The sequence below is a fragment of the Sciurus carolinensis genome, chromosome X, assembly GCF_902686445.1.
Source record: "Sciurus carolinensis chromosome X, mSciCar1.2, whole genome shotgun sequence".
Taxonomy (NCBI): Eukaryota; Metazoa; Chordata; class Mammalia; order Rodentia; family Sciuridae; genus Sciurus; species Sciurus carolinensis.
Genome location: NC_062232.1, coordinates 15,516,602 through 15,542,173, shown reverse-complemented (window position 1 = coordinate 15,542,173; position 25,572 = coordinate 15,516,602). Strand labels below are relative to the sequence as shown.

Below are 25,572 nucleotides of genomic sequence, written 5' to 3'. Positions count from 1 at the left end.
TCAGTGAGGCCCTAAGCAACTTTGCAAGACCCCGTCTCAAAAAATAAAAAAGTCTGGGGATGTGGCTCAGTGGTTAAGCACCCCTGGGTTCAATCCCCAGGAACCAAAAAATAAAAAACAGACATATAGTGCCCAAAAGTCAAAAATGCTCAACACACACACACTCACACTCACGTACACACACACAATATTGTGTACATGTAAAGATGGAACAGTTTAAACAGCAAAACAACTGAAGTATGATTGAATTAGAACACAAAGTGTAAAATAAATATCTATGAGTAGATACTGATGTGAATAAATGATTTAATAAATGGAGAAGAAGAAACAAATCTCTCATGAAGAAGAATTTCAAATAAATTTTGCAGATATTCCACCCTAAAAGAAGTAGAACTCCTTTATTGTGGGTTGCACATAGTGAATTCTCTCCAAAGAATACAGAATGGAAACAAGGAAAAAGGGATAGCTTTAAAGTGGAGAAAACTGACAAATACTACTTCAGTCAAGTAATCAAAGTTAACATCAAAAGTCATAAATTCGGTTAGTGTTAGGGTTAGAGTTAGGGTTAGGGAGGGGGGCAAGAATGGAGGAAGGTAGGACTGTATAGAGGGAAAAGAGGGGTGGGAGGGGTGGGGAGAAGGGAAAAAATAACAGAATGAATCAAACAACATTACCCTATGTAAATTTATGATTACACAGATGGTATGCCTTTACGCCATGTACAAAGAGAGAAACGACATGTATCCCGTTTGTTTACAATAAAAAAAAGTCATAAATCCGTACCCTTCATGTGATGTGATGAAAATGGCACTATGTTTCTGTGGACTTCCTCCCCAAAACCTGTAACTACAGTCCAATCATGAGAAAAACATCAGAAAAATACCACTAGCAGGGCATCCTACAAAATACCTGATTGGCACTCTTCAAATCTTTCAAGGTCATCAAAACCAAGAAAAGTCTGAGAAACTGTCACAACTAAGAGGAACCTAAGGAGACATGACAACTAAATGTAACATGGTATCTTGGATAGGATCCTGAAATAGATAAAGGACATTAGGGAAAGCAAGGAAGTTTGAATCAACTGTGGACTTTGATATATTATATTAAAATTGATTTATCATAACGAATGTGCTATATAATGTAAAATGATAATAATAGAAGAAAATATGTGCTGGGTTGGGGGCAGGGAGTAAAGTATATAGGAAGTACCTGTACCTTCAGATCAATTTTTCTGTAAAAATAAAACTATTGTGAAAAAGTCTTTCAAAAATGGAAAGAGGGGGCTGGGGATATAGCTCAGTGGGTTGAGTGCTTACCTAGCATGCACAAGGCCCCAGTTTCAATTCCCAGCACCATAAAAAAAATATGAGAGGGTGGGAGGAAGGAAGGAAGGAAGGAAGAAAGGAAGGAAGGAAGGAAGGAAGGAAGGAAGGAAGGAAGGAAGGAAGGAAGGGAGACAGAAACCTGTGGCCTACCCTATGCTATGTAGGTCATGGCCAGGTCTCCTGTGGAATGCCTGTAGGTTAACATAGGTGGAAAACTCCTGGGATTCCTAGTGCAGGCACAGATAAAAAGCAATTGCCCTATGGTGCCCTAGAAGAATTTAAGTTATCATATCTGGGCCTTAGTCCTGATGGAGAGGACTTGTTGTGTTCCAGAACACTGCCTTATTTGGTTTTATGAGTTGTTTCTGGATGCTGACACCCTTGAATTTAAAAGACAATGGGGTCCACAACTCTGGCCTCCTCTTCTCTAGGGGACTTTTCATGTTTTCAGGTTGCCAAGATCACTAAGAAAAGTAAGACACATGATGGGGAGCTGCATCTACATTCCTGCATTCTTTATAGCATTTGCATGCTTTATTAGCTGCTTTAGGAGAAAATAAAAATAAAAACAACCACATCAGGAGCTGAGTTGTTAACGGTGCCCATCCTTGCCCCCAGACCAGAATCTGGCCTAGTTCATCTCCAATAGTGGACTAACTTGGTCCTGGGGTTGCCTCAGACAGTGAATACTACTGTCCTTTTCCATTTTGAATATCTGTCCTGCCCAGTGAGCTAACATCTGTTAAGGGTCTTCTGGGTGCAAGCATACTTTGTGCTAATGCTACTGTTTACACAAGTGGGCTATCTTTCTCCACCTGAAGATAAAATTTGAAATTCTAGGGGAGTTGAGATCACAGCACTAAAGGCAAAGTTGTCTTTATACTTCCCCATTGTGAGGATGGCAGAAGAGATAAGTAGTGATCAAAGGGGGACCCCCCAAGTCCAGGTGGTATCACAATTCCAATCCACAATTCTACTTCCTGCTGCCCACCTCTCTTACCTTGAGCCCACAATTACTACTCTGTTGGAAGGTAAATTCCATGTCTGTAAGAGCCTCACACGATGATTAGCATAAGTATAGCATCCCTGAGTTCTGCCCCTGACTAATTAAATCATTCTTTAGTATTCATGCTAACTGACACTCCAGGGAGCTGTAATGTTATGGGGTGGCACAAGAACCTGCCCGGAGAGGAAGAAGCTAGGCCAAAATGCTCTCTGCTCCAGAAATATTCAGAATCAATTTGATAGGAAAATAGGTTTTATTCAAAGTCAGTTTTGAAGGAAGATGTTAGAATCTTGTTTCAAAAGTTCTATCTCTGAAATTTCTGAGAATGAGAAAAATGTTTTTTAACAGCAAGAAAACATTTAAATTAAACTACAGAAACAAAGGTTATACCACAGAATATTCATAAGCCAAAAAGATATACCTTGTTTTACGTATTTGAAAAGTTACAAACCATTTGCTTCCTGAACATTTTCCATATCTTAAGTTCATATATTAGGATGATCAGATTTACCATTTTTGGAGGGCAGAAGGAAAAGGAAATTTATCGTCAGCTAAGAGCAGAACTTTTAAAGAAGAGGTAGTGAGGTGAAACAAAAAGGCAGGAAATATCCATATGTAAATTTAGTAATTCTGTTTTACACTGGCCTGAGGGAACCTCTTCACTTTCAGCTTCTTTGGTGCAAGTCAGGCTCGGGTGGGTCACAGCCCTCCCAACCTTTACTCTCAGCATGAGGAGTTCCTCTTAATTCACAGGGAAAGAGACCACATTCAGTCTGCTTCCCTAGTAGCCTACAAATGCTGATGAATTGTGCAAGTCTGTTTGTTCCATTCATAATGATAATAACAAGCATTTATATGACAATTTGCAATGTTCACACAACCTTATCTCACTGATTTTCAAAAGAACTTTCTAAGATAACCAGAAGAGTTATGGTCTCTCTTTTACAAAGGAGAAGGCTGAGACTCAAGAGAAATTAAACAACTGGTAACTAACATGACAAGAAAGGCAATCAGAGACAGGAAACTTAGCAAATGGCTCCTCCTGACACCTTTAGGAAACAGATGAATGAAACTCTGGTTTAATGGTGTTTCCCAGGGTGCCTTTCCTGCTCCTCTTATAACTTCCATTGATTGGATTTTTTTTTATTTCAAACTCTCACAGGTCTACAAATTGGAGTCATCATTAAAAATGAGGAAATAGATTCAAAGTTACTCCCCCGATACCATAAAGCTAATAAGATCTCAGCAAATAAGAATTCAGACCTAACACAGAACTCATGTTCTTGTTACAGTCCTTTCCTAAAATTGAACTCTCCCTGGGTGCTAGTGTTCACACTTATGACATGTTATTTCTTGAGTTCTAGAGTCATCTATATAACCGCCTACTAGAAATCTCTACCTGGGTGTCCCACATATACCTAAAGGCCAACATAGTCTGGACTGAACTCATTATGCATCCTCTAAACTTGCTCCTCCTTGGAGATTTCCAATTGAAGTAAATAGCACCATGATCCAGTCTACTGAGCAAATTAGAAAAATGGAATTCCTGTGATACTCCCTCACCACACCCCCATGGCAAATTGGTGAGCCTTCCTGTCTTTCTCCTAAACATATCTCAATCAGCTGCTTCCTTTCCCCAGTGTCTCTCAATTCTATATCTACTGCACTTGAATCCTCTATTTCCTTGCCATGAGTTATCAGCCCTGTTCTTTCTTCCCAGCCTCAAAATCCTGTCTGTCTGGTAAAGTGGTCCACTGCTTAGCTATCATTCCAGCCTCATTACCCTCAATTTCCCTCTGGCACATTGTATTCCAGCAAGCCCAAAGTATGTACAGTTCACATCAACCATGCACCTTTTCTGCCTGAATGCTCTGTCCCCACTTCAAGACTCAGTTCAACAACCACTGTCACTTCCTCTATGAAGCATTGCACCCCTGCAGAGAAAGTTGCTTACTGTCACCCTTGTAACACCATTGTACCTCAGACTTGCTCCTTATCACCTTGAATCACAATTCTTTGTTCACATGCCTGCCCCCATCAACATGCTGGAAGTTCCTTGAGAAAAAATGTGAGGCCCTACTCTTCTTTATATCTGCAGCAGTCTGGTGTTCATAAACATACATTAAATGCATGCTGGAATTCTTCACCAATAACTTTCAGACGTACCAAAGGAAACAGCAAATCCAGTCCTCTCCAAACCCTAATTTGACAGATAATGATACCAAGGCTCAGGGGTGATATGACTTGCTGAGCTATAACTTGGCAGCAACAATAATAAGTAGATCCAAATCTCCTGATTGAATTCACTCCTTTATCAGTTCTTTTTCCATAATTCCTCACTCCTCTCAGATTCAAAGTAAAAAAGAAGCCACTGAGCCTGTCATGTCTGTTTCCACTCATAGACAACAGAAATTACTAATGCCTTCCCTTTCTACAGCATAGGGATCCAATTTAACTATGGTTGGATACTGCCTGTAAGACTTAAGATACACCACAGCAGAGACTCAGCAGCCCACCACTTTGATTTCAACTTCTCAGTTTACTCTCTCACTTCCTCTATTGACTTTTCCTCCCATGCAGCCTGCAACCCAGCAGAAGCTGAAGGAAAAAGAGATTTGTGATTTCCTCTTCCACTTCAACTCCACTTAACTAAGGAGAAAGGTATTGTAAATGAAATTTTAAAAAGGTTCCTGTACAGCAGTATTAAAAATATTGCCATTGATTACAAGTTCATAATGAGAATAAAAAAACATTCAAGTTTGGTGTTCTTGCATTGGAAATGATTATGACACTATTCCGAAACTCTACATCCATCCATATATACCTATATAAAATAGTCTGCCAAACCCAAAAGATTCTTTAAAAATTTGTGACATCCTTTCCTTACCATTGAACTTTGTAAGGACAAAAGCCCATAACATAAGTAATTTACTGACATATGGTCCAGAAAAGCACTGTGTGTGTATGTGTTGGTATATAGAGAAGATAGATTTTTATCAGAAAAACAAAGAAAATGAGAAGTTTTGTGTAAGTAAATCCAGGTAAAATGTATACATATGTTATTCATACTATTTTTATTCTTGCAACCTTTCCACAAGTTTGAAAGTATTTCCAAATAAAAGTATTTTTAAAATCAAGTCTGAATAAGACTCTACATTCATGGCATTTAAGAAGTTCAATTGTTATATGTCTCTTTTTTGTGGTACTAAAAATTGAACTCAAGGACTCATACATGCTAGGTAAGCAGTCAACCATTGAACTATATCCTCAGTCTTTTAAAATTTTTATTTTGAGACAGGGCATTGCTAAGTTGTTGAGGCTGGTCTCAAACTTGTGATCCTCCTGCCTCAGCCTCAGCTGGGATTACTTACACCTGTCTTCAGTTGCTATATCTTTATCTTCAGTAATCATATCCCCAGCACTATGGTGAAAGTCATAGGAATTAAAAAGAGAAATAGGCATAATTTTTGTTTAAATAGCTTATTTCTACTTTAGAGGAGATGACACAAATACATAAAAAGACAGAAATAATGATGGAATGCAGAAAGTCAAATGAGTAGTAGGGGAGGGGAAAGCAAAATGGAATTTGAGGGCTTCATGGAAGAAGCAAGTTGAGTAAGCCCTTTGAGCAAGAGTTGGATTTAGAAAGAAGCAGAAGAGAGGAAAGGGCACTGCACGCAGAGATATGGCATAGTGGGAAGATAACCTGTCCTAATCCAGTATGATGTGAGAGTTTCCATTGGGAGTGGGATGTCAAAGATCAGGGTAGGAATGTTGGTTGAGGTCAACTGGAGACACCTGGAAATGCCAGGTTAAGGAGTTTGAACTTTATTCCGGAGGCCAGCCATCAGCAATCTCTTAGAAGTGCTTGACCCCTCTTTCTTATACTTCTAAACAACATAGATAAAGCTGAGAGCAGTCTGTGCCAATAATTATGCAAGAACACCAAGAAGGCTCCAGTGTTTGGAAACATCTCCCTCATAGATTCCACCATTCAAAATTCCATTGGAAAAGAGTTATCTTTCAGAAACTGTTGTTCAGAATTTAATGCACTTTAATCAGTTAATCATATGCCTTGCCTTAACACATGGCTGTTTTCAGCTACGTTGTCAGTCACTCTGAGGAAAAGGAAACTGGTAAAAGAGGATGGAGTGTTTTGATTTTGGAGAATTGGGAGGGGGACAACTGAGAGGGCAGGTGTGTTAGTCAAGACAATAGTAGCTTCTGTAATAAAAATAATCTCAGTAAATTAACATAGTAAAGATCTATTTCTCATTCATTCAAGTCATAATCTGGTACAGGTAGGGTAGCTGTCCTCAGTAGGATTATTCCAACTAATGACCCAGGAATCCAAGCAACTTGTATCTTTTGATACTGCCATCATAAACACATGGCCCTACAAATCACCACAGAATGGAAAGCTTGAGAAGGATCATCATACCAGGAGTTTTGTGGTAGACTGGAAGGTGATATTTATCACTTCTGTGCATGTGTCAGAGCCCAGACACATGAACTCAACCAGACTGCAAGAGCTACTGGAATGTGTCATTGTTCTGTATGCCCAGGAAGAAAGAATGAGATTGTAAATATCATGATTTGGGGTTCCCCAAGAGCCCACTATGAGACAAGGTTCTGAGTACTAATAGGTTAGATGAGCAATAATATCAGGAAACACTAAGAGAAGGGCAGAGAAGGGAAGAGAGCTGATATAGAGTGCATTAATGGACACACCCCTGAGCATCTCAGGCTCAACCCTACTGGGGACTTCTGGGATACTTAATAAAACAAGCCTAAGTTTTTCCCCCTGAGAAGTGAAGAAACTAAGCTAATTATCCACAAACTCCTGTTCTTTGTTCGTTGAGGGCTGATCCCTGGGAAATTAACTCTCTGGCATTTCTGGCAAGCAAGTAGAGCATGCTCCAGTGGCCAGAGAAAGTCCTCAGGCAGAGTCATATGTGCTTCTGCGTAAAGCAAGCGATGTGTACTGAATAGTAAGTACTAAATGCCTGTGAAAGGGACACCAATAGCACTTGCTACAGTGAGAACCTATTAGTAACTTCTAGCCTCTTTTTGCATGCAGATCACCCTGATCAAAATGCTCTGGGGGTGGTGGGGTACAGAATAAGCTCCAAGGGAGCTAGAATATAGCCTCAGGTCATTTTCAACAAACTCTCCAGGTGGGTTCAAGGCAGATGAGCATTTGAAAGCACATCCCATTCTCTATTCAAACCTTTGTCATATCACTTCTCCTGAAACCATTCTAGTGAAACCAGCCTTTTAAAAATCACCACCAGCCTCCTACTTCAATTCCTGGGTGTTTTCTCTGTACCTATCAACCAAGCAGCTCACTTTTCCTTGGAGGCACTCTTCCTTGGAGGTCCACAATCCCTCCTGATCACCCCACCTAGACTTAAAGAAGAAACCAGAAATGGTAAGTGGATTTATTGGTAATCACTGCCTGAAGCCATGTGTTGAGAAGGAGTCTGAGACTGCATGTTCAATTACCTCTACCAAACATGGGTGTTAGCATAGGGTAGGCTGAGTTCAGGCATTAGTCAGCTCTGCTGCAGATCATTCTCGATTTTCTGTCTTCCATGATCTCCCTTAAGAATCTCATCCACTCCCAAGGTATAAACTATCATTTCTATATAAACGTACCTAAATATGATTTCTATTCAAGACCTCTCTCGGGAGTTCCAAACCCACTTTTCTAACAATTTGGGGAACATATTAACCTTGACATATTTCTTAATTACACACTTTCATCTGCATTCTTCATGTGACATGATGACTTTCCCATCTTTCAGGACACCCCATCTTAAACCTTTGGCAGTGTTTCACTTCCTTATCATTTTTCCTATGATTTACGACAGGGCTCAGCAAATTGTAATAGAATTAGTTGCTTATTCTCTGCCTTTAAACACTGTGTATTCTTTGGATAAAAGACCCAGGTCTTATTCACTCTGCATTTGCAGGTGCTAGCACTATTTCTGGCACAAAGTAGATATTAAGTGCCAGAGGATGGAGATATATGTGCTTATTTATATATTTATACATATTTATGTATTTTAATGTGTAAATTATTCATGTGTTTTGTTCCTTCTCTTTACCTTATCTCTGGAAAACCCCATAAATTAGATTAGTGGATATTGCTAGAGGTTTGGGGAAGGGAAATGGAGAGTGACTACTAATAGGTATGGGATTTCTTTCTAGGGTATTGAATGTTCTGGAATTAGTGGTGATAGTTGTAAGACCTTGTGAATACATTAAAACCCACTGAATTATAAACTTTATATTTTTCCCTTTCCACATTTTTATTGGTACATTATAGTTGTACATATTGATGGGATTTGTTGTCATATTTTCATACATGCAACACAGTATTACAATGGCCAATATCACTTCTCAGCATTTTCCCCCTCCTTTCTCCCTTCCCATGTCCGGTCACTCTTCTCTACTGAGCTCCCTTTGATTTTTCAGGAGATCCCTACCTCCCCCCACCTTTCTTTTCCTTTTTCCTCTCTGCCTTCCACATATGAGAGAAATCATACAACCATTGACCTTCTGAGTTTGGCTTATTTGCTTAACATAAAGTCATCTAGTTCCATCTATCTTCCTGCAAATGACATAATTTCGTATTTCTTTATGGTTGAATAAAACTCCATTGTGTATATTTACCACATTTTCTTTATCCATTCATCTGTTGATGGACACCTAGGCTGGTTTCATAATTTGGCTATTGTGAATTGTGCTGCTGTAACATGGGTATGCATGTATCGCTGTAGTATCATGACTTTAAAAAAATTCTTTGGGATAAATACCAAAGAGGATTATAGCTGGGTCATATGGTGCTTCCATGCCTAGTATCTTGAGGAACCTCCATACTGATTTGTATAGTAGCTGTACTAATTTACAATCTTAACAACAGTGTAAAAGTGTTCCATTTTCCTCCATAACCTCTCCAACATTTATCATTGTATTGTTGATGACTGCCATTCTAACTGGTGTGAGATGAAATCTCAGTGTAGTTGTTTTTAAGAAAGAAAAGCATGTCCTATCTTTATATCCTTTTATTTTTATTGGTTCTTTTTAGTTATGCATGACATTAGTATGTACTATGGAATAATTATAAAAGCATGGGATATAATTTGTTCCAATTCAGTCCCCAGTATTTCCCCTTCCCCTTTCTTCCTCCCACTTCCCATTTCCTTCCCTCTTTCTGCTATTTACTTATAGTTTTTTAAATTTAGTGTCTTGTGGCTGTACATGATTGTGAGATTCAATGCTCCTTTCTACTCCCTTCCTTTGTCTACTCCTCTGACCTTTCTTCCGTTCATTTCTTTTTAATTTTTAACCCCGCCCCTTATTTTGGATTAGCCTCTACATATCAGAGAAAACATTGGACCTTTGACTTTTGGGGATTGGCTTATTTCACTTAGCATGTAATCTCCAGCTCCATCCATTTACTGGCAAATGTCATAAAATCATTCTTCTTTATGATAATAAATATTACCTTGTGTATATATACCACATTTTCCTTATGCATTCATCTGTTGAAGGGTACCTAGATTGGCTCCATAGCTGAGCCATTGTTAATTGTGCTGCTATAAACATTGATGTGGCTGCATCACTGTAGTATGCTGATTTTAAATTATTTGGATATAAATGGGAAAGTAGAATAGCTGGGTCATATGATGATTCGATTCCTAGTTTCATGAGGAAATTCCATGCTGCTTTCCAGAGTGGTTGTACTAATTTGCAGTCCCACCAGCAATGTATGAGTGCGCCCTCTTCCCCAAATCCTAGCCAACATTTATTGTTACTTATATTTTTGATAATTGCCATATTTTTGATACTTCAATTTGGTTTTAATTTGCATTCCTCTAATTGCTAGAGATGTTGAACATTTTTTCATATATTTGTTGACAATTTGAATTTCTTCTTTTGAGAGTGCCTGTTTAGTTCCTTTGCCCATTAATCAATTGGGTTATTTAAAATGGTATATCTGATGTTATGTGAACATAACACAGTTGACGTATGAAAGTGATATGTGGTCTGTATCCTTTGTGTACACTGACTTTTAGATTTTTCTGCAAATGAATATATTTTTAATATAATTTAGGAAGGACAAAAACTACCCTCCTTTAAAAACGTAATCCCTATTCATGGAGTGACTGCCAAACTCTTTGCCAAGTTGTCTAGATCCTTTGTGAGCAGGCCTCAACCTGCTTTGACAGACTCCCACCTTTCACTCCTTAATTTCTCTTCTCCCAGTGACTTCAGACACATCAATTTATTCATTTCCTGAATGTGCTCTGGACATCTTGTCTCATCTTTGTCCCTACCACTTACTCCCCTTTCTTTGTCTCTCTCCCACCCAGCCCTACCTGCAGAAATAGTTCCAGGGTCAGATCAAATCTCACTTTCCTAAAGCTGCAGTTGAAACCTCTCTCTTCCTAGTTCTGTTAACACTTTGTTTAGCATCCATTTTATGACATAAATACCATGTTCCCATTTTATATAATCAGTTGTGTCTTTCTAGTTAAGCCGATTCACCTTTGGTTCCTCTAAAATGGAGTAGATATCTAGTCCATAGAACTTTACTTAATTTTTGGTTTAAATATTTTTGAGGAAAAATGAAAATCCACATATTTTAATGTAAGCATACTTATTACATGTATTTGGCACCAAGAAATCACAAAGAGCAAATTCACATTTATACGTTGGCTCAGTCAACAAGTATTTAGTGATGGCATACTCTGTCAGGCAGTAGGGCCCAAGTCAGAAAATGTCCTTGCTCTCATGGAACTTACTTTCATATTTATATTTTTTTATGTAGAAAATACACAGAATGTGCCCAAATCTAAGTGCATACCTCAATATCTTGTTTTAGTGCTGAGGCTTGAAACCAGGGTTGCTCTACCACTGAGCTACATATCCTTCTGCCCTTTTTATTTTATTTTTTATAAAATTTTTATTTTATAAAGTATTTTATTAAAATATTTTATTCTAGAATTTTTATTGGAATAAGTTATGAAATATACAGTATCTAAGGTCTCTGGATTTTCCAATAATTATCCAATTGCCCTATGACCAGTTATTGAACACTAATAGGTTTATGGTATTGCCTGCTATACTATTCTAAAACTTGGGTCTCTTTTGGACTTTCTATTATATTCTGTCCATCAGATCCTATGTCAATGCTATGCTATTTTATTTTTTTATGATCCAACCCTTGATATTTGTTTTGTATTGGTTCTTTTTAATTATACATGACAAAAGAATATACTGTGACATAATTATAAAAGCATGGAATACGATTGGTTTTAATTCAGTCCCAAGTATTTCCCCTCCCTCCTTCCCACCCTCTGTTCCCTTCCTTCTACTCTACTGATCTTTCTGTTATTTACTTATAGTTTTGTTGTTTGTTTTGAGACAGAGTCTTACTAGGTTTCTGAGGCTGTCATCAAATTTGCAATCCTCCTGCCTCAGTCTCCAAAGTCAGTAGAATTATAGGCATGCACCACTGCACCCAGCCCTCCATGACTTTTTTTTTGGTGGGGTGGTTACCAGGGATTGAACCCAGGGGCACTCAACCATTGAGCCACATCCCCAGCCCTTTTTTGTATGCTATTTGGAGACAGGGTCTCACTGAGTTGCTTAGCACCTCACTGTTGCTGAAGCTGATTTGATCCCTCCTGCCTCAGCCTCCTGAGCTACTGGGATTACAGGTGTGCACCACGATGCCCTGCCCTTCATGACTTTTTACATATGTATGTACCCATGTAACCACCACCCACATCAAAATATAGAATATTTCCAGCGTTCCATATCCTCCTGCCTGAGGTAACCACTATTTCAGCTTCTACCACCATAGATTAGTTTTACCTGTTGTTGGATGTCATGTAAATGGAATTGTACAATATGTTCTTTTGTGCCTGGCTTCTTTCATTCATAATCATTTCTCTGCAATTCATCCATATGATTATGTGAAACCACAGTTGGATCTTCCTATTGCTGTATAGTATTCCATTGTAGCATATTCTGCTGACTATTCCACAATTTATTTTTCCATTCTCCTATTGGTATATATTTGGTGGTAGTCCCAGAGTTTGGTTATTAGTAACAAACATACAGTAAGAATTCTTGTATGTATCTTTTGATGAACATAAGCACTCATTCCTCTTACATATACCACAGAACAAAATTTCTAGGCCACAGGTGGTTTTAGCAGATACCACCCAGCAACCTTCCCAGAGGGGTGGTGTTAACTTACCCTCTCATCAAAAATATGTGAAAACAAACAAATAAGAAAAACATCTGATAATGAAAAAAGTGATGTGGAGAATTAAGATAAAGCTACCTCAGATTTGGTGGCCAAGCAAAGCTTCTCTAACAAGGTGAAGTTTAAAATGGAACCTGAATGACTGGAAGAAGTCAGCCTTACAGATGACAGAAGAGCATCTCAGGCAGTGGGTGAAACCACTGGCCCTTGGGCAAGAAATTTCTTGGCTTGTTTAAGGAACAGAAGGGAGTCTAGTGGCCTTGGAGTAAATGGGGAAGTGAAGACAGATAGAGGATATTTTTTTGTTGTTGTTTTTTGTTTTTTGCGGTGCTGGGAATCGAATCCAAGCACTCTACCAACTGAGTTATATCCCCAGCCCAAGGGTATGTTATTGACCCAGATACCACAATAGGTGATTGGCATTTGATTCTGTAGGGAAATTATGGGAAAGGTATAAAATACAAACTTCAGGATTATCCCATCTGAGAGTCAAGAGAGCTGGGCTACTTAGGTACCAACTCCCAAATTCATTGACTGAAGATTGCTGCTGGCATACTGGGGATAGAGGTGTTAATTTTCCACCACTTCTGCATCAAGTAAAAATATTTTCTTCCTTTGAGATTCAATATCTGCCTTTTTATAGAGAGCTTTAATGTCATTCCATTATCATTGGTCTTCTCCTTGACCTTTAGCCCCATAACCAAGTCCTTGAATTTGCCCTTATCCACAACCCTAAATATCATCAGTCATTTCACCCACCTTCATTCCTATGGTCAGACTCTCTGAATCAAGTCCACCATTTACTTTTGCTTTTCTTGAGCTCCTATTCACTAGGCATTCTACTTAGCAAAGTGTCTTGCCAATAATCGACTCAGTATATGCACACAGAATGAATATTAGTAGGGGATCCATAACCATGTTGATTTGGAAGGACTTCAAAATGCTTTTAAGTCACAATTTGATTCTTGCTACTTCCTGCAATCCTCCCAATCATTAGGTACTTCCTGAATGTTTTTCTGACAACTGAAGTCTCACTTTCTTTGTTAGTTACCAGTTGTCACTAATTCTGTGTAATAAAATACATCAAAACTCAATGTCTTTAAACAGTAATCATTTGTGTAATTCACAAATCTGGGGTTTGGCCATTTGGGCTGAGCTCAGATGGGCAATGCTTCCAATTTCCACTGAACTCGCTCATAGGTCTTACAGTTAGTCAGCTGCAGCTCAGCTGATCTTGGATAGCCTCAGCTGTGATAACTAGTGTGACTCATCTCTGTTTCTCATGTGGCATCTTCTGGTAGGATAACCTGGGCATGTTCTCATGCAAACACAGAAGAAAAGTAAATGAAAACACTCAAGGCCTTGTGAGGCCTAGACTCAGACCTGGCCCACCATCACTTTCACATTCTGTTGCCCAAAACAAGTCACAAGCTCAGTCCAGATTCAAGGGGAAAAAATAGACTCTGCCAACTTTAGTGAATGAAATTGCAAGGTCACACGGTAAAGGATGTGGATACAAGTAGAGGTAAAAGACTAAGGTCATAATGCAATCTATCATACTTCAATACTTGCCTTTTGACTTGGGATTTTGAGTGTAATTTGTGTGTCAATCATGCCTCAGTAAAACTGTTTTTTTTTAAGTGTTTTTTTAAAAAAGAAGAGTAAGTGTTCCCTTTTGAGCTCAATTTTCTATAGCTTAAAACATCCAAAATACATAAGAAGCACTGTTCTTTTAGTTCAAATTATTAGATAGTGCTTTGGCTCTCCATTTCTTTATCTGTAGACAGAAAATAAAGGAAGGTAGAAAGTATGATATCACTCCTAAATATCCCCTGCAGACTTTAAAAACAGGGTTGTCAGTCACTGACTAAAGATTTGTCTTGAATGCAAGTTAGATAACGTCACCCACAACCTTAGAGTTTACTTATTTTATTTTAAATTGGAGAGAACAATGTTCTTCCCATATCTGATGTCTTCATTGTAAGAGTGGCAGTGCAAGAAGGTGCACCATTTATGAAAGGGAACAAAGGAAGCATCACTATTACTGATGTTGCCATGACCATATCATATTAAATCAGGATAGAGGAGGTTACTGAAACAGCTCTTCAAAAGGGTATCTCCTCATAAGACATCTCTGCCAGTGACATCAGCAGGAACATTGGGTACAGAGTGTCCACTGGAGAGAGTGTACAAAATATTCAAGCTGTTGAAGATCCTCTGAATCAAATGGCCCTCCTGTGTCCTGCTCAACACTATTTCTGTCTTGTGTGAGGTGTGTGTCCTGAATTTGATTTACTAGCTTTAATGCCATTCTCCCACAGAGTAGTGTGTGGGTGAAGCAAGGGCCTCCAATTAGGAACTGAAAATCCACTACAGTGCAACTGAAGCCTAATGATTTGAAACAGATATGTAACTGTGGAAAGGAAGAAAGATATGAAGACAATGCTTTCCTAATTCCCTGCTAAGGGAGAAGGGGTAATCAGAGTGGTAGTTAAGAACCCAGATTACCCAGACAGTCTCAGGTTTTGAATCTAATCTCTGCCACTGCTTGTTATTTGATTTCAGGCAAGTCTTGGCCTCTATAAGCCTCAGTTGGTTTATCTGAAAAAGGGGACTATTTTTTAAACAACTTCCATAGTTTCATGGAGAGTAAAGCACTTAAAAATTGAGTACTCAATAAATGTGAACTATGCATTTTTTAATTGGAAGGGACCCGGAGGTCATCCAATCCAAGCAATTCATCCAAAAGATGGTAAACAAAACCACCAAGAAGACTGAAGAAGCCCCTCCTGTTGATTACACAGCTGAGGGCACAGTCAGGGTTGAAAACCAAAGACTGTGATTCCTGTGTCTCTCTGTTTTATGTCTCCACCAGCACATCTCACTTTCAGCCCTCTTCCATAAAGTAGAGCTTCAGTGAATAGCTGGGGGCTTTCCCTTTCCACTGGATAGCCATATCTCAGGCACAGAAAACTGAAAGGTACAGAATTTTCTAATGAGGCACTTGCAGCCTGCTCTCTTTAATCTATTGCAAATGTCTCTGGGAAATAAAATATTGGCAGGTTTGTCCAACAGCTGCTCAGCCTAGAGACCACAGCTTATTTTGGTCCATTTATGTTAACTCATCTGTCTTAAGCTCTTTGTTAGTGACTCACCACATACTGCTACCAAAAATATACACCAAAATCCAAGAATCATTCATATGAAGGGCAAACCTCTTCCTTAAAATACCACATTTCTGCTGTCTTGTTTTTATGAAGTTTTTCCTTCCTCCCACCTCCATATCGCATTTTCTTTTCTTCTTTCTCCATTCTCCATCTTTGATCACCACCAGCAGCATAGAAGCTACATGGTACGATCAAATTATAGAATGGCCATCAGTAGACCTGTTTCTACTACTGATCTGGCAATTTTACTACAAAAAGCTAACAAGTCACACCTCAGTTTCCTTACTCATAATAAGGGAGGGTCGTATTAGCTTCTACAGTTCCCACCAGTGCAATGCCAAGAACTTCCTCAAACACTTTCCTTTCAAGAATTCCACCTGCCACAAAAACTGCCTTTTAAAATAAAAAATTAGCATTCCTCCTTTTCTATTAATTACAGGTATAAACAACCTAATTAATATAATAATTGATAAGCAACAGTAAGCAGGAAACTAAAATGTTTAAAGGATTAAATCAACTTATTTACCAAGATGACTGCTGTTTCAAATACGTTCCCAGCCCTATCACAGAAAAATATGCCTTCTTTGTTAGACTTAGTGAAATATTGAAAATGGTTCATATACTGTGTCGTAGATTTAAAAATAGACAGAGTGGGATGGATACACACCAACTTCAGGATGATGCTAACTTCCTGGGAGGAAGAAAAGGAAGGAGATGGGGAAACAGTCTACAAGTGTATTTGTACTATTTCACTTATTAGATCTGGCACAAATACAGGAAATTGTTAACATGTTAAATTTGAGTGGTTGATACATGACTGTCAGTTATTAAGATTATCCTTTCTGTTTATGCTTGAAATTTCAAAATTAAATGAATTTAAAATAAGCTTATCAACTTAAACTCTTAAACATTGCTGGTGGAAGTGTAAAATGATATAACCACTTTGGAAAAGTTTGGCAGTTTCTTAACAAGTTAAACCTACACATACCACATGACCTAGCATTTCCCTTCCTAGATATAGACCCAAGATAAACAAATGCATAATTCACAGAAAAGAGATGCATCACAATATTTATACCAGCTTTATCCATGATAACCAAAAAAAAGAAAGACCCCAAATGCTCATCAATAAGCAAAGGGATAAACAAATTATGATGTATTCATACAATGGAGTACTACTTAGTTAAAGAAAGGAGAGAACTCCTTTTATCCAGTAATATGGATAAATCTCAAAAAACATGATGAGTCAGGCATAGTGGTGCCCGCCTGTAATCCCAGCAGCTCGGGAGGCTGAGGCAGGAGGATTGCAAGTTCAAAACCATTCTCAGAAAAAGCGAGGCACTAAGCAATTCAGTGAGACCCTGTCTCTAAATAAAATACAAAATAGTGCTGGGGATGTGGCCCAGTGTTTGAGTGCCCCTGAGTTCAATCCCTGGTACCTCCCCCACCCCACAAAAATATGATGAGCCAAAGAAGTCAGATACATACTGTAGATTATATTTACATCAAGTTCTAAACCAGGCAAAACAAACCCATAGTGACACAAACCAGAGCAGTGGCAGCCTATTGTGGGGGAAGATTGCCTAGAAAAGGGCACAGAGAACTTTCTGCAGAGAGGGACATATATTGAGGAAACATCTTGATTGGGGCAGTTAGTTACACACGTGTTTACATTTGAAAACAAAACTGAATTGTACAAAGATTTGTGCATTTTGCAGCATATAAATTTTACCTTAATTTTGAAAACTACATAAAACTGGTAAACTTGTGTATTAACTTCATGGACTCCCAGGAGATCTGGGGACCTCCGGACAGGAATTTATCCTGGATGGAGGACCCCTGCAGTCATTTTCACCTCTACACGGTATGAGTTAACTTTCTCTGTTGCTCTTCACTCTCATTACAAATGAGGTCTTTCTTTGAGAATATCTTTCAAAAGCAATGTGGTATAATGGAAAGAATATGGGTTTTAGAAATAGAGCCCTAGGTTTGAGCCTTTGCTCTGTGGCTCACTGGCTGTGTGACTCTGGGCAAGGAAGTGACCTCCTTGAGTTTATTTTCTTAACCTTACACAGGAAAGTACAAAACCTACTTCCTGGGGTTATTCGGAAGATTAAATTAGATCACACAAGCAAAAGCATATTTCACACAGCCAGGCTCATCACAGATGCTCCATACGTTCTGGTTTCCTTTTCTTCCTTCCTTTACTTTTTATAGACCCTCCACAAAACAGAAGCTTTATATCTCCTCCATTATCACAGTTCAAAACTTGAGGATATAGGAATAGACTCCTTGCTCCTCCTCAAACATGACAAGAAAAAGTGCCATCCATAGGTCCTGCAAAGGGGCTGCTATTCTGAGCGCCATAATTTCAAGGGCCCTACTCCAACTCCTCCCCTACAGCAGCATCCTTCCCCTTAGGGCAGGAGTCAATGAGGTCAAAGGGCTATTCCCATCCAGAGCCTATGCCCATCTGAACCACTTTCTGGGGACCAGGCCCAATAATATGCTGCCCAGATGGTCAATAATTTTCTTCCAGGGCTGACCTGGGCTCTTTCCCTGGTCCATCTTCCCAAAAACAGACTGCATCATGAATGTACACATCCCTAGTCCCAGGAAGTTATAAAAGGACAACTATTTGGGGCTGTGTGGACAGAGTTTAGACATACAGACAAGGTATTCACCCATATTGTATAGTACCCCTCTTGGTAGTGGGAGGATCCTGGGGTGAAATTAGAAAGGAAGAGTGACCTCAGACTAGGCCCAGGAGGCAGCTGCTATCTCATACTGAACCACCAGGTTCTGGTACAGGCAGACCCTGAGGAATTCAAGATTTCTAAACCTGGACCTAGTTTTCCAGGCCAATATTAGAGTATATTAGTCAAGGTAGGATACAAAATACATTTTATAAATGTTAACATTTAAACATAGAGTACCTGGGCTTCCATTTGTACTCTTGTCCTGCACTTCTCAAACATTAGAGACTGGTTTACCCAGCACATCCCCCTCTCAGGGGCTTTGAACTTGCTGTCCTTCTGCCTAGAATGCTCTCTTCCCCATTCACTTCTGTGACCATTGTGTTTAAAATAGTTCCCAAGTCCTCCTGCCCTTGAAATATTTTTCCCATTAAAATTTGCTATTTTATTAAGTGTCTGACTCCTTCATTAGAGTATAAATTCCAAACCACCAGAAAGTTTTCAGCCTTGTTTACTAGTATATTCCCAGCATCCAAAATAGTATCTGCTACATAGGAGGTTATTTATTGAATTAATGCATTAATGATTTAATGAATGGATTTCAATTCCTCTGTTCTGGTCCTGGTACTAAAGTTTGACAACATTAAAAAAAGAAAACTTTTAAAATAAGCTAACTTGGCCCAGTGCAGTGGCATATACCTGTAATTCCAGCAGTTTGAGAAGCTGAGACAGGAGGATCTTGAGTTCAAAGCCAGCCTCAGTAACGGGAAGGCCCTAAGCAACTCAGTGAGACCCTGTTTCTATATAAAATACAAAATATGACTGGGGATGTGGCTCAGTGGTCGAGTGCCCCTGAGTTCGATTCCCGATATCCCCAAATAAATAAATAATTAATTAAATTAGCTAATTCACCTACATATCAGATTTTATTTCAGTTTTAATAAACCTACTGAATACAACTATCCATTCTTCCAGTTCTCTTGCTCTGTTTTTACCACTGTCTGTTCTTGTTACAGAGAGCTTCAGCCCTTTGACATCTTCTACCTCATCTTCATCCATCAACCTTCACCTACCTCCACTGCTTCCCTCTTCTGCCTAGAACCCCAAGGTCCATCACTTGAACCATTCTTTTGCCAATACCCTCAAGTAGTACCTTTCTCTTTTGCCTGACAAAACCCTAACTCTGAACCAAATCAAAGAATGTTTCCATTTCTACACTTGAGCTACATTACAAGGTAATAAATTAACAGACATACCAAAATAATCTAAAAATATAATCATTTATTTCCTGGCCAAAACTCTTGCCTACCAACTATTGCACATTCTTTACATGACTAAAATTAAATATGCAAGTCCTCCATGGCATTTAATTAGCAATCTGGCAGGAAGAAAATGCTGCTCTACTTTCATTCACAAATTTTAGTTTAATTACATTCCATACCCTTTTCCAAGCAAAAATGGTTGGGTTCAAATCTTTGATTAAGAAAATCTAAGGTAAATGTTACATCACAATTGAAAAAAATTGAAACTCACACAATCAACACATGTTCTCTCTCCCCACCCTCTCCATTCTCTCTAGCTACAGTGACATAGCCTCCTTAGTATTATTTTGCAATCTCCTTGTGGAAATTCCAGTTCCTTTTTCAAAGGAGTTCACAATAAAAAGCAGAATGCAAATTTTAGTTGAGAGGAGTTAGTTCAAGAAATCTATTGTACAACATGATGAATATAATTAACAATATATGATATTCTTGAAAAATGCTAGGAGAGTAGATTTTAAGTATTCTCACCACAAAATAATAAATATGTGTGGTAATATATGTTAATTAGCTCAATTTATCCATTTAACTATCAAAACATGAAGTTGTACGTGGGGTTATAGCTCAGTAGAAGAGCACTCGCTCTGGAACTGATTCCCAGCACTCTGCCCACCAAATGTGCCCAAATGAGTACTAAGTTATAGTTAGAGAACTTCTGGTGTGCTATTGCACACTAGGTAATGCTGTAGATATTGACAATGTTCTGTATATTTCAAAATGTTAGAAGAAAGGATGTTGAATGTTTTGACCCCAAAAAAATGTTTGAAGAGATAGGTGTGTTTACCCTGATTTAAGTATTACACAATGTGGGGCTGGGGATGTACACAATAGTAGAGCACTTGCCTAGCATGCATGGGGCTCTGTGTTGGAACCTTAGCACTGAAAAAAAAATTCACATCATATACCTGCATCAAAACATCACATGGGGGCTGGGGCAGAGCATTTGCCTGGCATGTGTGAGGCACTGGGTTTGATCCTTAGCACCACATGAAAGTAAAGAAAATAAAGGTATTTTATCCATCTATAACTAAAAAAAATTTTTTTAAATCACATGGTACCAATAAATATGTAATATTTTATGTTTTATGTATCAGTTAAAATAAATTTAAATTTAAAAAGAATTCAATCGTATGTATACGATTGAAATAATAGTATTAGGAATTTTATTTATTTTCTCTAAACACTCATTAGTGTTGTAATATTGTTTATGCAATAAAAAATAAGGACAGGATAGGGAAGGAGAGAGCCAAATTTACTGAGGATATGCTATCCTTTTGAATTTCAAATCAGCATTCATTCCATTGACACCAAGAAGCAGCATCTCTCTGACCTTTAATAAATGTCCTAAATAAATCAAGGTGGTCAGAGTAGGACAATTATGATCTCGTGGTTTGTCATATGACCCTACTTATTACAAGTGTCTTACTAAACTTTTTTCAATCTCAGAATATAGAGGACTTGAGACATTTTGCATAACTCTCAGATTTTGGATCAAGTTACAAGAGAAAATCACTGTAAACTCTCATGAAAATACAACAATACTTTAAAGATATAACAAATATGTTGTTAAATTATCTCATGACATATATCTATTACTTCTCAGGATAAAAGGGAAGCACAGAGCCCAAGAGGCTCAATTCTTGCAGGGGGAGATCATTCTTTAAAACTGGTACTAAATCTCCACACTTAGAAGAAGTATGAAGAAAGGGTTACCATTGCCTTTAGGTACAGGTCCACAAAGAAACCAGAGTTTCAACAAACAAATGAGATAAATAATCCATTTGTGATAGCATTAATATCAGGAGGTTACCTCCTAATAAGGACAAAAATGAACCCTAGATATAAGTGCATCTTTCTAGTGACTTCTCCATAAATTTACAAATCAAATATTATGTAAATTTCCTTAGCAATGCCTTAATTATTACTCCATATTCTTGCATAGAAATGTGAGTAAAAAATAAACAAAATTAAATCAAGAATATTCCAGTATCTTTCTTAGCTAATCTACTACTATTTAATAACCTTTATTTTAATCTGTTACTAGGGATCAATCCCAGGGTCTCATTCATGCTAAGCACATACTCGACCACTGTGCTACACCCCCAGTCCCTACTACTTTTATTTAAAAACATTTTCCTCAAACATATGTTTGTTTATCTTAAGGGATTCTCTTAGGGGCAGGGGGATTAAATTGGTACAGTTAAGTATTACTGAGCATTCTAATAAGAAATGATCCTGAGTTTTAAACACATTAGTTGAATTATCAGTAGTAACATGGTTCCATTAGTATTCAATTTTCTCCAAGAGCAAGTTGTTTATTGTTTTGCTTATGTATATATTCCTTTATTTGCTACCAAAATTTGTTACAGGAATAATGAAAGAGAAACAAAGTACAAATTAAGTGTATAGATCACAGAGCAACATTTATAGAAGCAGCAGCAAGTGAATGCACCACCTCTTTAGAATAATACCGTAATCATCCCTTAGGTGGCCTGCTTACACTCCATGCAAGACTGCACTATTAAGTAATAAAGCATGAGCAGAGTGAAGGATGATGTAATCATTCATGCTTACCACTTTGTGCCGTTTGAGCTCAAGTCAAGGGACTTCTATGCCACTAAATGTGTTTTATTAAGCAACAATAAAGAGTCCTGAGAGATTCTTTTGTAATTCTCATTTTTAAATAAGAGTCAAAGAAAAAGAATCATTTCTAACAATGCAGGAATTCACTAGCACATTTGTATATACATATCTTTCAAATAAAATGTATATCACACTCAAGGGAGTGAGGCTAGTTCTGGAGGAATGACAGTTATTTCTCAACTATCTGTGGGGTGTCCCTAGGGGCACTGGTGTTCACTGTGGGCCAATGGGTTGTTTGGGGGTTCTTGATACTTTTAGATTTCTGTGTTGGGGAGTATAAAAGGAGGATAACCTATACCGCTTTTTCAGAGTTTACCTGAATTATTGAACATAATGTGTGGAACCTCACAAATGAGAGACAAGTTAGGGAAGAAAAAAGGTTGAGCATTAGGCTATGCCATATTCTGTCATAGGACATCCTCATGTAATATTGACTATAATACAATATTGACTTCCTGGAGTTTTCGATATTATTTCTTATTTCCAGGGTTTTATATGTCTAAAATAAAGATATTCATATCTTGACAAATTATAAACTGCTCCTACCTCCCCTCTATTTGAGGTCCCTCTCCTTTGTTGTTGTTGTTGTTGTTTATGTGCATTAAACAAGTAGGCCTAAGTCAATGTTACTCTAAAAGTAAGAGACACTCTGGGTAGCAAATACTGTCACCAAAATATATATATGTATGTATCAATTTTTTTGTTTCTTCGGTTATAAGAGTAAGAACCAATGAATGAAAGTGAGGGAGAATGAGAATTAGGAATTTGTTGCCCATTCCTTTTACATTCTTAGCAAGTTTTATTTTTCTGAGATTTCTGTATGATACTATGAGAAGGAGGATGTAGATTGTTCAATGATTTTCAGTTATGATATAATATGCTGAGACTAAATTAGGCCCTGATTTTTATTGCCTCTTCCTAAAAACTCCATTGTCATTGTCTAGTGATGGTGTTCCCCAAAGAGATGGTACTTTCACCTGGGTGGTCATTGAGCAGGGGAGTTTATTATCACTTAGTGGCCTACTGAATTCTATGATGAGGTAGCCTGAGGGGAAAATTAGAATTTATTTGAAATAACAATTTTAATTGGATTCTTTTTAAAACATTTTTAAGTTGTTGATGGACCTTTATTTATATTGGTGCTGAGAATCAAACCCAGTGCCTCACACGTTAGGCAAGTATTCTACCACTGACCTACGACCCCAGCCCTTAATTAGATCCTTATTCTGAGTGTTTTAAACTATTTTTCTAATTCAGTTTTTGTTATATCATTCTTAGAATTTTTGACTGGGTAAAATAACTGCTTGGAGATATTTAGCCCTACCCTATTCTTATACAGAGGATGAAACAAGCACAGGGAGAAGAAATTATTTACTAAAGTAGCAAAATTAAATAATACTATTTAGTAATAATAACTGGGATCCAGGGGCTGAAATTGTGGCTCAGTAGTGGAGCACTTGCCCAGCACATGTGAAGCACTGGGTTCCATACTTAGCACCACATAAAAATAAAATAAAGTTATTAAATTCATCTACAACTTAAAAATTATTTTAAATAAAACAGATCCATAACCTAGGTATTCTAACCCTGGACAAGTGATATTTCATCTACATATAGAGTACATATGTCTGAACATGCCAACTTTAGGAAAAAATGTTATATTAAGAATTTATTGGGCTGGAGTTGTGGTTCAGTGGTAAGCACATGCCTGGCATGTGTGAGGCCCTGGGTTTGATACTCAGCACCTCATATAAATAATTTTTTAAAAAATTCATTGACAACTGAAAAAAAAAAGAATTTATCTTCTGAACTTCATCCCTATGCTCTTAGTTTTTTCTTCTTTCTTGAGAAGACTTTTGAGCATTTTGCTTCTTGACCCATACCAGAGATTGTCTTGAGTCCTCTCTTTGTTTTGTGTGACTTCTAACTAATTTAATTAAATCACAGAATAGTGTCACGTGGCTTCATGCTAAGCTTTTCAAACATTGATTCACATAAGTATAAAGTCAAATTCCATGTGTGAATTTTTTGTTCTAATTATTTGTACATGACAATAGAATGCATTTATAATTTTAATGAATCATACATGTGGAGTGTAATTTCTCATTTTTCTGATTGTACATATCATAGGATCACATTGGTCAAGCAGTCATATATGTACATGAGGTAATAATGTCTGTTTCACTCTACTACCATTTCTTCCCCCATACCCTCCCCTTCCTTCATTCCCCTCTACCGAATAAAAAGTAACTCTATACTTCCCTACCCCACCTTATTATGAATTAGCATCTGCATATCAGAGAAAACATTTGGCCTTTGGTTTTTTAGGTTTGGCTTATTTTGCTTAGCATGATATTCTCCAACTCCATCGATTTACCAGCAAGTGTCATAATTTCATTATTCTTTATGACTGAGTAATATTCCATTATGTATATATACCATATTTTCTCTATCATCTGTTGAAGGGTACATAGGTTGATTCCATAGTTTGGCTATTGTGAATTGAGCTGCTATAAACATTGATGGGGCCATGTCACCACAGTATGTTTATTTTAAGTCCTTTGAGTATATACCAAGGAGTGGGAGAGCTGGGTGAAATGGTGATTCCATTCCAAGTTTTCTGAGGAATCTCCATACTGCTTTCCATAGTGGTTGCACCATTTTGCATTCCCACCAGCCATGTTTGAGTGTACCTTTTTCCCCACATCCTCGTCAACATTTATTGTTGTTTGTATACTTGGTAATTGTCATTCTGATTGGAGTGACACAGAATAGTCAAAGCAATCCTTAGCAAGAAAAGTGAAGCAGGAGGCATCACAATGCCAGAGCACATACTATACTACAGAGCTATAGTAATAAAAACAGCATGGTACTGGCACCAGAATAGACACGTAGATCAATGGTACAGAATAGAAGACACAGAGACAAACCCACATAAATATAGTTATCTTATACTAGACAAAGATGCCAAAAATGTTCACTGGAGAAAAGATAGCCTATTAAAAAATGGTGCTGGAAAAATTGGAAAGCCACATTAACAAAATGAAATTAAATCTTTGTCTCTCACCCAGCACAAAACTCAACTCAAAATAGATCAAAGACTTAGGCACTAGAACAGAGACCCTGAGACT

General features: G+C 37.8%; 1 protein-coding gene across 1 annotated transcript in view; it reads left to right on the top strand.

Annotated features, from left to right (window-relative positions):
- The first annotated feature begins 7,554 nt into the window (after nucleotides 1–7,554).
- The window catches only part of Rps6ka3 (ribosomal protein S6 kinase A3), a 142,213-nt gene continuing 124,195 nt past the window's right edge, over nucleotides 7,555–25,572 (top strand). The window contains exon 1 of the mRNA XM_047537016.1: nucleotides 7,555–7,762. Within this exon, the coding sequence (XP_047392972.1) occupies nucleotides 7,760–7,762 (3 nt within the window). The 5' untranslated portion in view covers nucleotides 7,555–7,759. The remainder of the gene's footprint in view (nucleotides 7,763–25,572) is intronic.